This window comes from Elaeis guineensis, chromosome 9, assembly GCF_000442705.2.
Source record: "Elaeis guineensis isolate ETL-2024a chromosome 9, EG11, whole genome shotgun sequence".
In the NCBI taxonomy this organism is placed as follows: Eukaryota; Viridiplantae; Streptophyta; class Magnoliopsida; order Arecales; family Arecaceae; genus Elaeis; species Elaeis guineensis.
In genome coordinates this window covers 89,471,063-89,485,007 of record NC_026001.2, presented here as the reverse complement: position 1 = coordinate 89,485,007, position 13,945 = coordinate 89,471,063, and the positions used below count along the sequence as shown (strand labels likewise).

At 37.9% G+C, this 13,945-nt stretch overlaps 2 protein-coding genes across 2 annotated transcripts; one reads left to right on the top strand and one right to left on the bottom strand.

Moving 5' to 3' along the window:
• Positions 1 to 5,591: 5,591 nt before the first annotated feature.
• On the bottom strand, positions 5,592 to 7,525 carry LOC105042117 (arabinogalactan O-methyltransferase 2). Its single transcript, XM_010919219.4, is given in 3 exon segments — positions 5,592 to 6,115; positions 6,118 to 6,228; positions 6,231 to 7,525. Coding segments are annotated over 3 exon segments (831 nt in total). The 5' UTR covers positions 6,496 to 7,525; the 3' UTR covers positions 5,592 to 5,660.
• A 3,362-nt stretch (positions 7,526 to 10,887) lies between these two features.
• Positions 10,888 to 12,488, top strand: LOC105042116 (uncharacterized). Its single transcript, XM_010919218.4, has 3 exons — positions 10,888 to 11,032; positions 11,119 to 11,211; positions 11,318 to 12,488. Exons 1-3 carry the CDS (start codon positions 11,021 to 11,023, stop codon positions 12,260 to 12,262), a joined length of 1,050 nt encoding a protein of 349 aa, XP_010917520.1. The 5' UTR covers positions 10,888 to 11,020; the 3' UTR covers positions 12,263 to 12,488.
• Positions 12,489 to 13,945: the final 1,457 nt, after the last annotated feature.

Genomic DNA, 13,945 nt, shown 5'->3' with positions numbered 1-13,945 from the left:
AGCTTTGTTTTCGTTACTGAAATGAATCGCCACTCTCTTGTCCATTCAATTCTATTCACTCATTGGAAGGATATCTAAAGGATCTAGATGCTTTTTGGAATCGTACATCTTTCAAATTGGGAAATGGTGAAAAAAAAAAAAAAAACAGATTTTGGGAGGATAGTTGTATAGAACCCATCCCTTTGGCCTCTGTTTCAAGAGGGGGATGCGAGCGTTAAAACATAATTTATCATGGTTCCCTCTCGTCTCCAAACGATACCCAATTGAGTGAACTTATAGATATTCTCTCCGCTACCCGACCTACTAGAGATATGGATGTGCCGGTTTGGAAACCAAATAGTGACAGGCTCTTCAATTTAGTGTGGCCTCTTACTATAAAGGTGCTTAGTTCACGATCGAATCGGAATCGGAATGGTTTGGATTAGAATTGAAATGGTCAAATCCCACGAAGCATTTGGTTTGTAACTGGAATCGAAATGGAAATCAAAATTAAATTGGAATGAAAATTTGAATCCATAATGAGAGCAGGGATTGAGTTCTATATAAATTGGACCATTTCCTACTACTCCAGAATCGGAATGGAATCCTCCTAATCAAATAGTTGGAATGAAGTCATCCATTCTCATTCCATTTTAAGATTTATAATTTAATTTGAAAAGCAAAATTGCTAAAAAAAGATGAAAGTATTCTTATGGCTAGCCTTCAAGAAAATAAGTTGCATACCGGTGGAGAATCTCTTCGAGCTGCTCTCTTCATGGTGCTCAGGAAGAGATAGTCTCCCACCTATTCATTTTGTCCCTTTCACCCAAGTATGCTGGTATCTGTTCTTTCATACTTAAATGCTCGAGATATGCCTCCCAATTTCAAGCTTTCTAAACTACATGGAGGAAGAATTGATTCGGCCAAGATTCTGAAAGGGATGGATCCAATCGGTGAATCCATTATATGGCATATATGGCATGAGTGAAACTCTAGAATATCTTGAATTGAAAAGAAGGATGACGGAGCTTTGGTCATGCATAGGCTTTGTATGACTCTCTTATTTGGGTAATCTATGCTCAAGAAATCTTTATGTAGCCATAAAGCTATTTTGAGCAAGTTGTTCCATTGCTATAATTGTATCCTTTCCTTGTACATCCTATCTTGGATCCATCATAAATTTCTTATTTATTATAGTGTGGGGGAAGTTTCTCACTTCCTCCACTTTTCCCTTAAAAAAGAAAAACGTTCAAAAAGTCTTGGTGCTGCTAATTGATCACTGGTTTGTCCTTCGATGGTCTTCTTGATGGTAAAGATCACGCTTGAACAATTTTCATTGGAATATGCTTAAGTAGAAGTAAGCACATATGAACAACTTTGATTTATTGAAAAATTTTGTTGCTTTTGGTTTTGCATGATTCTAATGCTTGGATTCCATTTGATTTGGTGTTCAAATTTAGGAAACTTCTGTTAGAAAAATAGCTCCTATTGCCAATATGAGATCACCTATTCAATTATGAAACCCTAAATTAACATGTGAGTAGGTAGGGGACTTGCTTATCACTTGGAATAGGACAAGAAGTCCTTTGGCCTATTAATCTGTGTATGGTTAGTTGGAGTAGAGGTAAATACTTCGAGTATAAAAGGTGTTTGTGTTCTATGAACAGTGGTGCAGGAAAAGGGGTGTTCTGCAGTGGAGTGGCAGTAAACATGGGAGAGAAGAAGAGAGAGAAAGAAGAAGGTAAAAAAGGAAAGAGGAATTGGATGGCTCAGCTTGATTAAATTTTGAGCTCAGATCAGCCCCAGGTTTGTTCCGGCTTTTGTGTTTTTATTTAGTTTTATTGTATTCTCTTGTACTTCTCAAATTTCTCTTGTATTCATCTTTATGTATAATTCTCTCATAAAACATGCTAGAGCTAAGTGGATCGCTCTCTTCTCCGGTGGATATAAAGCGTGTTTTGGATGAACCATATTAATTCTTTTTTGTTGTGCTAGTTTTTATCTTTTTATCTTTTATTATTTTATTCAACTGCTCTTGGGATTGCAACAACTTCATATAATGCAGGAGCATAAATTTGGCAATAAAAAGTTATTTATAAAATATAAGGATACTCTATGTTTTCTATTATTTGAATTTTAAAAAAATCTAAGGAAAAAGAAATTTTTTTTATAGATTTCTTTATCGGCATATTAACAATTATATATAAATAAATAGTTACTATATTCATAGCTAAATTATTATGGAGTTCAAGCTCTAAAATTCTGCAGCAATTAAGGGATCCAACAACTAGGCACCTTTACAAACTTGATCATGGCTTTGCATTTGTCAGGAGTATTCACAAACTTTGGCTCTTTCATAATTATACAAGTAGAACTTGTGCCTAGTCCACTATAAAGATATTTTATTATGTTGGATATGCTTTGAGATACAGGGTCTTGTCTTTGTTTATGTATTATACCTATGTACTTCCTCTGTTGATTATTTAGAAATGACAAGCTGTTTCAAGATGGTAACCACTTATCATTAACTTTCTTATCATGACCCATAAATTTCATTCTCTATTGGAAACTCATAACTATCATATTGTCTGAAAAATTTTGGATGTGATGCTCTTAAACATGATTCTGAGCCCCAACATATAGTTTGCATGGAGAGAATTTGAATGCTTCTTTATTAATTGGCATAAACCAACAAATCTCCATAATTTTTTTTGAATTAGATCTCCTCATAAGTTCTTCAGAGGATTTGCTGACTTGCGTTATTCAGAGGGCACACGTTTGATGCCTATTCTGATACATGAACACTTTTATCGAAGCACGATTTTTTTCATAAAAGATGACTGCCATAACCAAGATAATCTAATTGGTGATGTTATGTGCAGTTTGAAAGATTATGGTCGTGATATTATATGCAATTCTTGGACCTACAAGGGAGATTGGTCCCGATTATCCTATGAAAGAGCAATTTTTATCCTTCGCTGGATGACTCACTTTGATCACTTCTGTGCTCACTTCTTTACCCATTTACTACTTGTCACTTTTCAAATTGCCATCTTGGGTTATTAGAAGGATTGACAGATTCTGCATAGCTTTCCTTTGGTCTGGCTCTTCTTCAATCTGTGGATTGTCTTGCAAAGTGAATTGGAAGTCTGTATGCCTGCAGGAGGAGGAAGAAGGCCTCAGGGTAAAGATATCCATTTGCTGATCTCAACCACCCTGCTATCTAAATGGGGATGGAGGATGCTGTTGAATGAGACATGGTTATGGAAAAAGGAAATCAACCTAACTTATTACAAGAGGGTTCATCTTTCCTTCTATTGGAGACCTACAAGAAGATGTTCCAGTCTCCGGCATGATGTGGTCAACTCTCTCCTAGCCTTCTGGAACCGGATCTTCTTCTAGATTCGTAATGGGCAGGATTGTGTTATTTGGAAGCCTGAAAATAATGGTGAGTTTTCCACTTCATCTCTCTACAAATTCATGAACCTCAGAGGGGTTGCTTGCAGCTTTGCACCAACACTTTGGAGTCTCAGCATACGTCACAAAATTAAGTGCTTTCTTTGGCTCGCATGGTGGAAAAAGCTAGGGAACAAACTTGGATATATCTCGGGCCTTGTTTGAATTGTGGACAAGCACTGAAACTATTGATCATATCTTCTCTACTTGCCCCATCTTTTGCACCATTTGGAAAAATTTCTGCTCACGGCTTAATGTTTTATATCCTCAAGCACCCTTCGAGTACCTTTGCACAGATTGGATCCATCAAAACTTTTCTAGGAAGATCGGCCGCATTATACTAATGCTGCTGGTGAGCATTGCTTGATCTTGTTGGAGAGAGAGGAACACTAGATTGTTCCTTGAAAAGCACAAATCCCTTTCTTCAATAGTGGTTTGAAGCAATTCAATCTTTTCAAGACTGGTCTGTTCTTTGCGGCTTGAATTTTGGATAATTTTTATGAGCTCGAACTATGATCAAATCCGAAAAATCTGCATTGCGACCTGAACAAAATTTTTTGGGAGATCTGTAGTAGTAGCGGAGGGCATGGGCCGATAGGCCCATGCCCGAAGCCCACCACTGATCTCATTAGAAGGTGCGGGGGACAACATCCCCTACGGTACGGACTAGTATAAATATTATACTTTCTGTCAATCTCGGTAGTTTTGTAAAAGAGGTTTGAAAAATCAAATTGCGGCTAAGGTTTGAAGAGTTCTGAGTGATTGTATCTCTCTTTTCATCATAGTGAAATTTTTCTCTCGTGTCTTGCTTATGGACGTAGGTTTTTCAGCCGAATCACGTAAATCCTGTGTTTATTTTTCTTCTCTTCTCTATTTTATGTGATTGTACGAATCTGTGTGTGCCCTATTTTTATGCTTGCTGTAACACAAACAAAATGAAATAACAGATTTTGGGAATATTTGGACCAAGATCAAAAGGATTCCTTTGGTGCTCTAGAATCTTAACTAGTGTAGGAGATGATGGATGTTGTGGGTCTCATTGGCTTGACATGGCAACCCTTATTCACCGACTGTTTTGTACTTCATTGATTGTGTTTCTACTGGTTTCGTGACTGCTTCATTCCTGTAACTATTCCCCTATTTGTTGTAACTGTAACTCCGGCCCGGATGTAACTATAACTCTGCTTGGTAACTGTATCCTCTGTTCTATTCTGCTCTTGAATAAAGTTGGGTAGCTATGTGGAGCATCCCCTTACCTCAAAAAGATATTATATTCTGTTCAAGTGGAACTAGCAAGTGTTTCCTCTTAGTGGTCTAGAGCTAGAGGAAATCATAGCAATGTAATTTATTTTTGATTATGGTAATGACAATGTTGATCCTGATGCAGTCCCAATAGGAATAACTTGTACCTAATTATTTTACATCATATGGTTATATAAATGTTACTGGTCTTTGCAAAAAGTATCAAGTTTTATACATGATAACATATGAACATGTTTAAAATGCATTTATATTTATACAGAGAGATATACACTCCTCATGTTAATGCAGATGCCAGATGGACATAGGAATTGCCAGGTCTGGTACCTTAAATATGTTGCCATTTTGCACCATTTTTTTGTTTTCAAAATCATAGGAAGGCTTCAGTTTATAAATGTGCCCTTGACTGTGAAACATCTTGAATGGAAATCAACCTCCTTATCAAATTTAATAAATACAGTGCTTCACTACACCATTGCTTAGAAAAGCTTTCTTTCTCCAGCTGCTCACAATTTTGTCTATCAAGCTTTTCCATCATGCAAAATTATGACATGGATCAATTAGCTTTAACTTGTTTTCCTTATTATACTTTATGCTGGCTCCTGAAATGTTATACTGGAAAAAAATTTGCTGCTTTCACCATTTCTTTTTACAGCATTATTGCTCTGGTAAGGAGTTGTGGTTTGGTGATTTAGATTCTTGTTCTTGAGGTACCTAGACTTGGAAGTCAGGAATAGCAAGAACGTATGATTTGCTCATATTCCTCTAATTGAGCTTTCACTTCTCTCATCTTTGACCAAAAATCCAAAATGATGGTGAAAACCATAAACACTCTGATCAAGTTTTTCCCTGTCTTAGATACTCAATACGTGTCAAAAAAAAAAAAAAAAAAAAAATTGCATCTAAATGTGATTTCATAATCAATAACTATTCCATATCTACAAGGTGAAAAAGAAAAACAGAAACTACTGAATCTGAGGTACAGCCTCAGGGCAAAACCTAGCAGAGCTGGAGTTTCCTCTTATTCTAAAATGCCATAAGTTTCCCTTGGAGGAAACCAAATTTTCATGACATAAGAACTCCCAAGAGTACCACTTCTCAATCATCCGATCTATGTCATGAACAAAAACATCCGTTGTCTTACCAGATCTTGCAATCATGGCAGCTGTGTAGATTGCCCCCATCCTCCCTGGTGCCTCTGGTTGGTCTCCTCTTGGCCCATCGATGACCACCACATCCCATTTTCTCTTGCACACTATCTCTGGCAGCCCAGTCAGTGCTAGCTTGCAATGCGATTTATGGAGGAGACCTTCTTGTGATGTGCAGGCAGGGTTTGTTCTAGCATGTTTAAGTAGCTCATATGCTTCACTAGCTTTGTCATTGTATTTAACCAAATACACTCTCATGCCTTTGAGTTTTGGGTTCTGAGCTTTTCATGGTCATCTTCCAGAAAGATAGTAGTTCCTTCAGCGTTCAACATGGCAAGGTCAAGGAATTGTGCTTTGAGTCCAAAAAAGAGGAGGTTGCAGGGGCTCTTTGGGTTATAAGATTTTGGAGGAGCTGGTGCTCTTTTAAGCTGAGGATGTCTTCAGAAGGGGGTCTGGTGTAAGGTTTCATTGCATGAGACAGTCGAGCAAGGCGTTTCACAGGCATAGGATTTGTAGAAGCACATGAATTTGAAAGAATTGGAGAAGAGGATAGTGTAGGAGGTGTGGTAATGCTTGTAAACCTGAAGAGTCTAAGGAAGGAAATGGTTGAGAGGATAAGGAAAAGGACAAAGATAGAATTCTTGGAATGCATTTTCCTCTCTTTGCTTATCTTACCCTCTTATTTCCTGCTGTGGTTGCTGCTGATCTTTCTCATCTGCAATGCTTCTCAGGAAGACTTTCTGGTGCTGCATCTGGTTGTGAGTCATGGGAAAGATGGCTGAGAGGCAAAGTGAGATAGCAGTAAGCTGGTTTCTCTTTCTGCTTTCCTCCTCACTTCTTCTGCCTACTCTGGTGGGTATGCTGGTAGCCTTTTGTTTTTCTTGAGAGCTAAGAGAGGTGATTGCTGTTGCTTGAAGAGTTCTTTCTTGAATAGGGGCAAACAGCAAAAGATGGGCAACTTGAATGCTTTTCTTCTAGAATAACAAAATGTCAGGTGTTTCATTGGTCCATTTGCAAATTATTTCTCAGGTTTGTTGAGCAGTTGAGTGAATATGAAGAAATCTGTAAGAGAACCAGATGAGCAGCAATCAGTGAGGTTTAACTTTCATAACTTCCTTCCAGAAACAAAGGTGATCCAGTTGGCTTGGCAATGGGATAATCATATAAGATAACAAATGGAGGAGGTGGGCTCATTTCTAGCAAATCCTTTTTTTTTTTTCTTTTAAAAAGCCTGAGTTTAAATTCTTATTTCAGATGACTCATTTAGGCATGTGGGTCCTTTTGCTGATGACTCATTTCCCCTTTATTAATCATCATTTGGCTCTTAAATTGTTTCTTTTATCGTTCATCGGCCGTAATATTCTCTGATGATGCTACCAACTTTTTAGGGACCCTTAACTAACCATCCACTTTGTCAACTGTTCTCAACATGTGGTGGTTAGGTTCAAGCATTGACCTTTCTGTGGCTATCTTTATAACTTGAACCGATCGGGCATACTTAACCATATATATTGCAATTGATAATGTGAAATGTTTCTATCTTCAACTGGCTGATATTTTCATCATTTTTTGAGGAAAAATCCATCTTTACCATAATGCAAATGGTGGCAGTTACCTGCAGCTTGGATGGAGCGCATGGACTCTTGTTTTGGGGGGCATTTGCTATCATAAGTTCTACAGATTCAGTTTGAAATAATATTAGTTGATCACTCCTGATTCAATGAATATCTGAAGCTGAGGTTAGTGGTTGCTCTATTGATTCCAATTGTAATTCATGTATTATGATGTTTGAGTTTGTTGAATGCTCGAACGCCAGATGGTGAATGGGTATTGCTTGAAAACTACTTCCAGCCTTGGCAGGTTGATGGCATCCATTTGGGAATGAGTGATTCAACAGTTTAGGATGATTCTTCTATACAAAAAGACCCTCTGAACTCCAGATTATGTCTAACACTTTGCAGAATGGCTAAAATTATGTGTTGTACCTAACCTATTGCTAAGCTATCAATGCTGTCCCTTAACAATTGGACATGTTCAACAGCCCCAAACATCACTTTTCTTTAGTCATGTCTTGGTACTAATCGACTTTAATCAAAACAAGAGGCGATGTCTGGGTTTTGTGGCTTAACATTGATTGAGCAACTACCACCAACTGATTAGACTGGATCATGATGATGCAGGTCTTTGCTGGATTAGATCGTGCGAAGGCATAGCATGAGGCATCGCTTTCAAACAGCTTGGATTGCTTTGATGTGGTCCAAAATTGGAGCTAATTGTAGCTTCATCGAACCTTTTATGGCGATTATTTCCATATCAAGTTAATAGTTTAATTGAAGCTGAACCAATAATGTTGATGCTGTAGGAAGGTTATGGACCACCAGCTCATTTCACTTGTCACTGAAGGGACAGCCTTCTTCTTCAAAGACTTTATTAGGTGCCCAACTCTCTAAGCTCAATGGCCCTGGGTTCTTGTCATTATTCCCCACTATTCCATGGCATCTTATAAAATGGCATATATCTGTGCAAGTTGGTAGATTTAATATTCAGCAACTGAGCTCATCTGTAATCCACTGAATCCTGGTTGCCAATGGGCAATTAACAAGTGATCATGCTGATGATCAACTGTAACCGCGGAACTGCCAATTGTTTTGTAATGATCTTCCTATTTGCATAAGACTCTGCTTCTATGACTTATAGTTATTAATAAATTCCTTCACAACCATTGTTACTCAGGTCTTACAATGTGTACCTGTTGATAGTGTTGTAATTAGAATCTATGGTATGTAATCTGTCGGAGAGGAACGCAATTTCCAATATTAGATGTTTTGCATCTTAGATAGCATGTATTTGTTTTTTGACCTTTTCCCATCTCAAGTCTTATGTTCTTGAAGGTTGGTCTTCTTTCTTTCTTTCCTTTTTTTGTTTTTGGTCAAAAGAAGAGCCAGGCAAGATTATAAGAAAATAAGCCAGTGTGACATATTTCAATCAGGAGTGAAAAAGCCAACAGGAAATCTGACTGAAACTTCCCCCAGGAAACTTATAAGTACAACCCAAAATGGAGTAAAACCCTTGGATTTAGAAGAAAAATACCAACCACTATATGTAATGACTTGATATATATTCCCCACAGCCAGTCCAATGAAAGTAGCATCTGGCAGCAGTAATATATTAGAGTTGGAGATTGAGCCAAAAGGTTGGTCTTCTTTGTAGAGCTTTGGAATGACAGGATTTCATCTCCATCAGTTGGATTTCAAAATTCCAAGGCAGGCCTCAAAGTTGTCTTGGCAATGCACAACATTGATCGAAGTCCATTGTGTAATTAAAATGCAAGCCAGCTGTAAAATTGGCATGTTGACAGATCATATTTTAATGCAAGAGTCCATTGTATGTTATGCTGACAAATAAAGTTGCATGTGAAAAGAACAGAGTTTCTGATTTTTCCCACAACAATTCCTTAACACTTTCTAGCATTTCGAAAAATATGTAAAAAAATCAAGTATTATATGAAAGTATTAATATAGACAATGTTTCTTTTCTTCATTAGCTGTTTCTCACAAAAAAAAAAAAAAAAAAAAAAAAAGAATCATTGTGGACAAGTGATTGTTATAGGAATAACATAATATTTTGACAATTTTATTAAGTTATCACGATATTGTGAATTTATGATGGCAAGAGCATGCAAAATCCATGTCTATAAATTTTCTTGGGCATTTTGTATAATTTTGAGCCACAACTTCTTAAATAACTTGAGAAAATTAAGATTCCACAAGGCTTCAATTTGTCAACAAAAACCACTAGAACAAGATTACCATTGTGATGAAAAGGTTTATATTAATATATGCTTATCTGGTTTTGAGAATTTGACTTAGGTTTCAGATTTAAATCAAATCTCTGAATCTAAATCCCAGATTGAAATTTGTGTCGCAAGCTATAGGTCAAGATGATCATGACCTTGTTTTCGCTTTAAAGTCTCCACCAAATCTTGGCCGTTGTGGCCACGATCACCATCATGATTATGACTCAGTTCTCAATCTAACAGCTGGATCATGACACAACGCGGAATGGAGACCAGCATCCAGTCAACCTAAGTTTCCAAGAAAGCAAGGAGGAGACCCAAAACCCTAATCCTTTTCCCACCACATAATGTAACTTGGGATGTTACTGCGAACATGCATTCAAAGAACAGAATATATTAAGTTCATGATGGCATTATGGTTGAAGCATTGGTTACATCCATTCTCTAGTCTCCTCTCATCATTTTCTCATGGCCTTCCCTTCTCCTGACTCCAAGATTGGTCGTTGTCTCCCGCCACAAGATTCCATCTCCCTCCAAATTTAAAATTTTGAGTGGGCCCTTCCGCTCATCCACTCCCACAAGCCACCCAAATGGTCACTATCCGTTCAAACTTTTTAAATTCTATGCTGACATAACCCTCCAGCATTGCCATTTCATCTTCCTCTTGAACTCTTCCACTTAGTTTATTCTAGTCGGATTGGTAGAGGTAGAAACTTTGTCCAAATTTATTGACCACATAACCAAAGTTTGAAACCAAAAGCCTTCACTTACCCAATCAAATGGCTTACTTGGTCTTCCATGAGTCATTCCTTCATCAGCTAAATAAGTTACTCAAAACCTAAGGAATGCCATTTATCATATCATTGAGGAATCAAGCATATACTTCTTAGTGTCAGCTACCAAATCACCATTTCTTTTTGACATGGAAACATGGAAGAAGTGAGAAACTTCCCCCAATTTATTATAAAAGTATTAAAATAAATTACCATGATGTTTTAGTAAGCTACCAAATTACTATTGAAAAGATTAATAATTGAAGATATTATATTACTAAACCATGGTCATGTTGATTGATTATTTTTGTACTCCATGGTTTTTTAGGGTGCAGTAGATTGCTATTGTCATTGTCGGTGCAGCTGTTTTTCCTTTGGCTCTCTCATAAAATATCTTTATGGTCACTACCTTCAACACCCCAATTTTGATTAACATCTGAACAAGAGAGCTTTTTGGTGGGCTTGGGTTGATCTTTTCATCAAACAAGACTTTGTTTCATTCTTCCCCCTGTTGCTTGTTGGTATTGCTGAGCAAATTACTTGGTTACTCTGGCATATAAGTGACGAAGAAATCAGGAGATATTGTTGAAGGACAAATCGTTCTCCATATGGAACCTCAGGTATGTTCTTACACGTTTCAAGCAACAAAATTTTTTTCCTTAGATCCATATGCGTACAGAGAATCACAAACATGCTTCACATGTAGTCTCTGGTTGGAGGGGAAAATGAAGAAGCCACATTCAGTTCAATACCCAGATCACCACTTCTAAATCAAAGACCAAATAGCATGATTGTGAAGGTAAGTCCTCTCTCTCATACTCTTTTCCTCCCTTCTTCCTAAAGAAAGTGTGGCTATTTGAGATCTGATTTATGTTGCAATGTGAATTTGCATCAAAAAACAACAGAAAGTATGTCCTCGCGAATTCATCCCTCCCCACATAGTTGCTGAGGCCATATCAACTCTCCATGGTCTTGATCTGAGATGGTCAGGACCAATTACTCCAAGTGAGATGGAATATGTGAGCCAGTATGTCCATGCCAAGTATCCACAATACTCGCATGGCCTCATCGAGGAAGGCGATAAGACTGACCTCTACTCAAGGTATTATAGCACATCATCGCCCGGCAACCCCGACGACAAACGCAGGTCTCCAAGGGGAGGACTAAGAGATGCCCCTTATTCACTTTCAATAGGAAGCCACCTCCCTGACCTCGACAATACTCAATTGGAGCCTTCGAGGCTTCTGTACATTCTCACTAGGAAGTCCTCCTTCCCTGGCAGCTTCATATCGATCCCAGAGATCCAAGCCCGCAACCGTGTCCTTAAACATTGTGGCCTGACTGATGAGGAATACCTTGTGCTCTTCACTCCAAATTATAAGGATGCCATGATGCTGGTAGGAGAGAGCTATCCTTTCTTCAGGTACAATTACTACATGACCATCATCGACGACGAGATGGACTACGTAAGGGAGTTTGCAACATATAAGGAATCAAAGGTGATCTCAGCACCTGAGACTTGGTTGGATCTCAGGATCAAAGGATCACAACTGAGCCAGTACTTTAGGAGGAAGTGCAAGCATAGCCCCAAGGGGCTCTTCTCCTACCCTGCTGAGGTGAGAGGGACCAGGTACTCCATGCATTGGGTCTCGGAGGCACACCGGAATTCATGGCATGTGCTTCTTGATGCTACTGCACTTGTTGTTGGGGAGGATCAGCTGAGCCTTGCGCTCCATAGGCCGGATTTTGTGCTCTGTACTCTTGATGACAAGCATGCTCACCCTTCCAAGATCACTTGTCTATTGGTGAGAAGGAAGTCCTTTGATACTTCAGCCTCAGCATCAAACTAATTTTCCTGTTTAAGGGTTAGATTGGCTGCACTTTCTGTACTTTTATGTGCTTTAATTGGAGATGGTGGTACTGAAACCAATCTGAAATTTGGCTCTAGGAGGAAAGCTATAACTTCTCTAAATTAAATATCAAGATGTTAACAATATGGAGATGGAAAATAAAAAAGGAATGAATAACTCATATCTACTGGTAGGGCACTTATGTACATTCATCTATGTATGCCAGTGTGCTAGAACCCTTGTATTATCAAATGCATGTATTTTGCCCCAAACTTGAATTCAAACAGAGGGTATAGCAGGCTGTAGTTCTATGAAAGTACAAGTTCTATTGCAGGTCAACTTTAGGACAATTCATCAATTATATCTTCACTATTGTAGTATATTCAAACATATAGTTGATCCTCTGCAGAACTACTTACTTAAACAAGAAGCAATGTCTTTAATTTTTGTTGGGCTAAGGCAATACTAGAATTCTTTTCATCATTAGGGAGTATCGGATTTCTTTTTCACAGCTGGTATGAGAGCTTTGGCTTTAGGGGTGAGGTGGAGAAAAAAAGAGAAAAGAAGAAAATAGCAAGAGAATTAAAAAAAGAGAGAGGGGAGAAGAAGAGAGAGAAAAAACATCTCTTTTTATACTTTGTCTCGGCATCCCAATGCTCTGTCAGTGATGTTTCTTTTGTTTTTTTGGTAAGATCTTTTCTTGTATTTTCTAAGGATTGTTTTCTCTTGTTGAGCCCTTGTAAGGCCTTACTATGTGAATGTTATAGTGGATCTCTTACTCGGTGAATGTAGCCCGGATTTTGAATATTTAGAAAATCTTGGTGTGCCATTTTAGTTTTATTTCCTACTATTTTTCTATTATTTTATTCAGTTGCTCCTGGGTTTGTAACAATTGCCTCAGAGCCTGGATTTAGTGATGGCAGAAAATTTGACCAAATTTGAATTTCCAAGATTTAATGGTGCCAACTTTGTGCTTTGGAATCTGAAGATGCAGGCTATGTTGATGAAGGATAATGTATAGTACCTGAAGGAGAAGAGAAAAAACCTGCTATTATGATGGATAAGAGTTGACCAAGAGAGGTAAGATCTCAATGTTTGATTTTTATCGGGCGCTTGATGAATTTATCCTGTTTAATGTTCCCCTAGAGACCAATTAAAGAATGTGGGACAAGTTGAGGAGCATGCATGAAGCAAAGTCTGTGTTAAGATCTTTCTTCAGACTTAGCTGTGCATCTTGTTGATGCAGGAGCGAGCTTCATTACAACAGCAACTGAATAATTTGAATCCATTGATTAGTCAATTAGTGATGGTTGAGGTTGTGGTCGAAGGCCAGGAGAAAGCTACAATATTGCTCAGCTCAATGCCCCATTCGCAGGATGGTCTAATCATGAACTTCAATGATGCAATCTCTCAATATAGATTTAATAGTGTCCATATCTCTCACCGATGAGGCTTAAAGGAAGACAAGTTAGGTGGGTTATTATATTAGCATGTTAATAGCGAAAGAAAGATTATTGTATAAGAGGGGTAGTGCATGGTTGAGTTCTTAGAGATGAGAGCAAGTTGCAATGCTATCACTATAAGTATGACTATATATCACAGCATATTGATGAAAGTGATTTCTAGGAAGCTATATAGTCTTCGAAGCTATGGACACTTACAATGATACATGGATTTTGGATT

Bases quoted from the DNA above. Each gene is read 5' to 3' on its own strand.
- LOC105042116 (XM_010919218.4), top strand. The intron at 11,212-11,317 runs GTAAGTCCTCTC...AAAAAACAACAG, and splicing joins CAAATAGCATGATTGTGAAG to AAAGTATGTCCTCGCGAATT.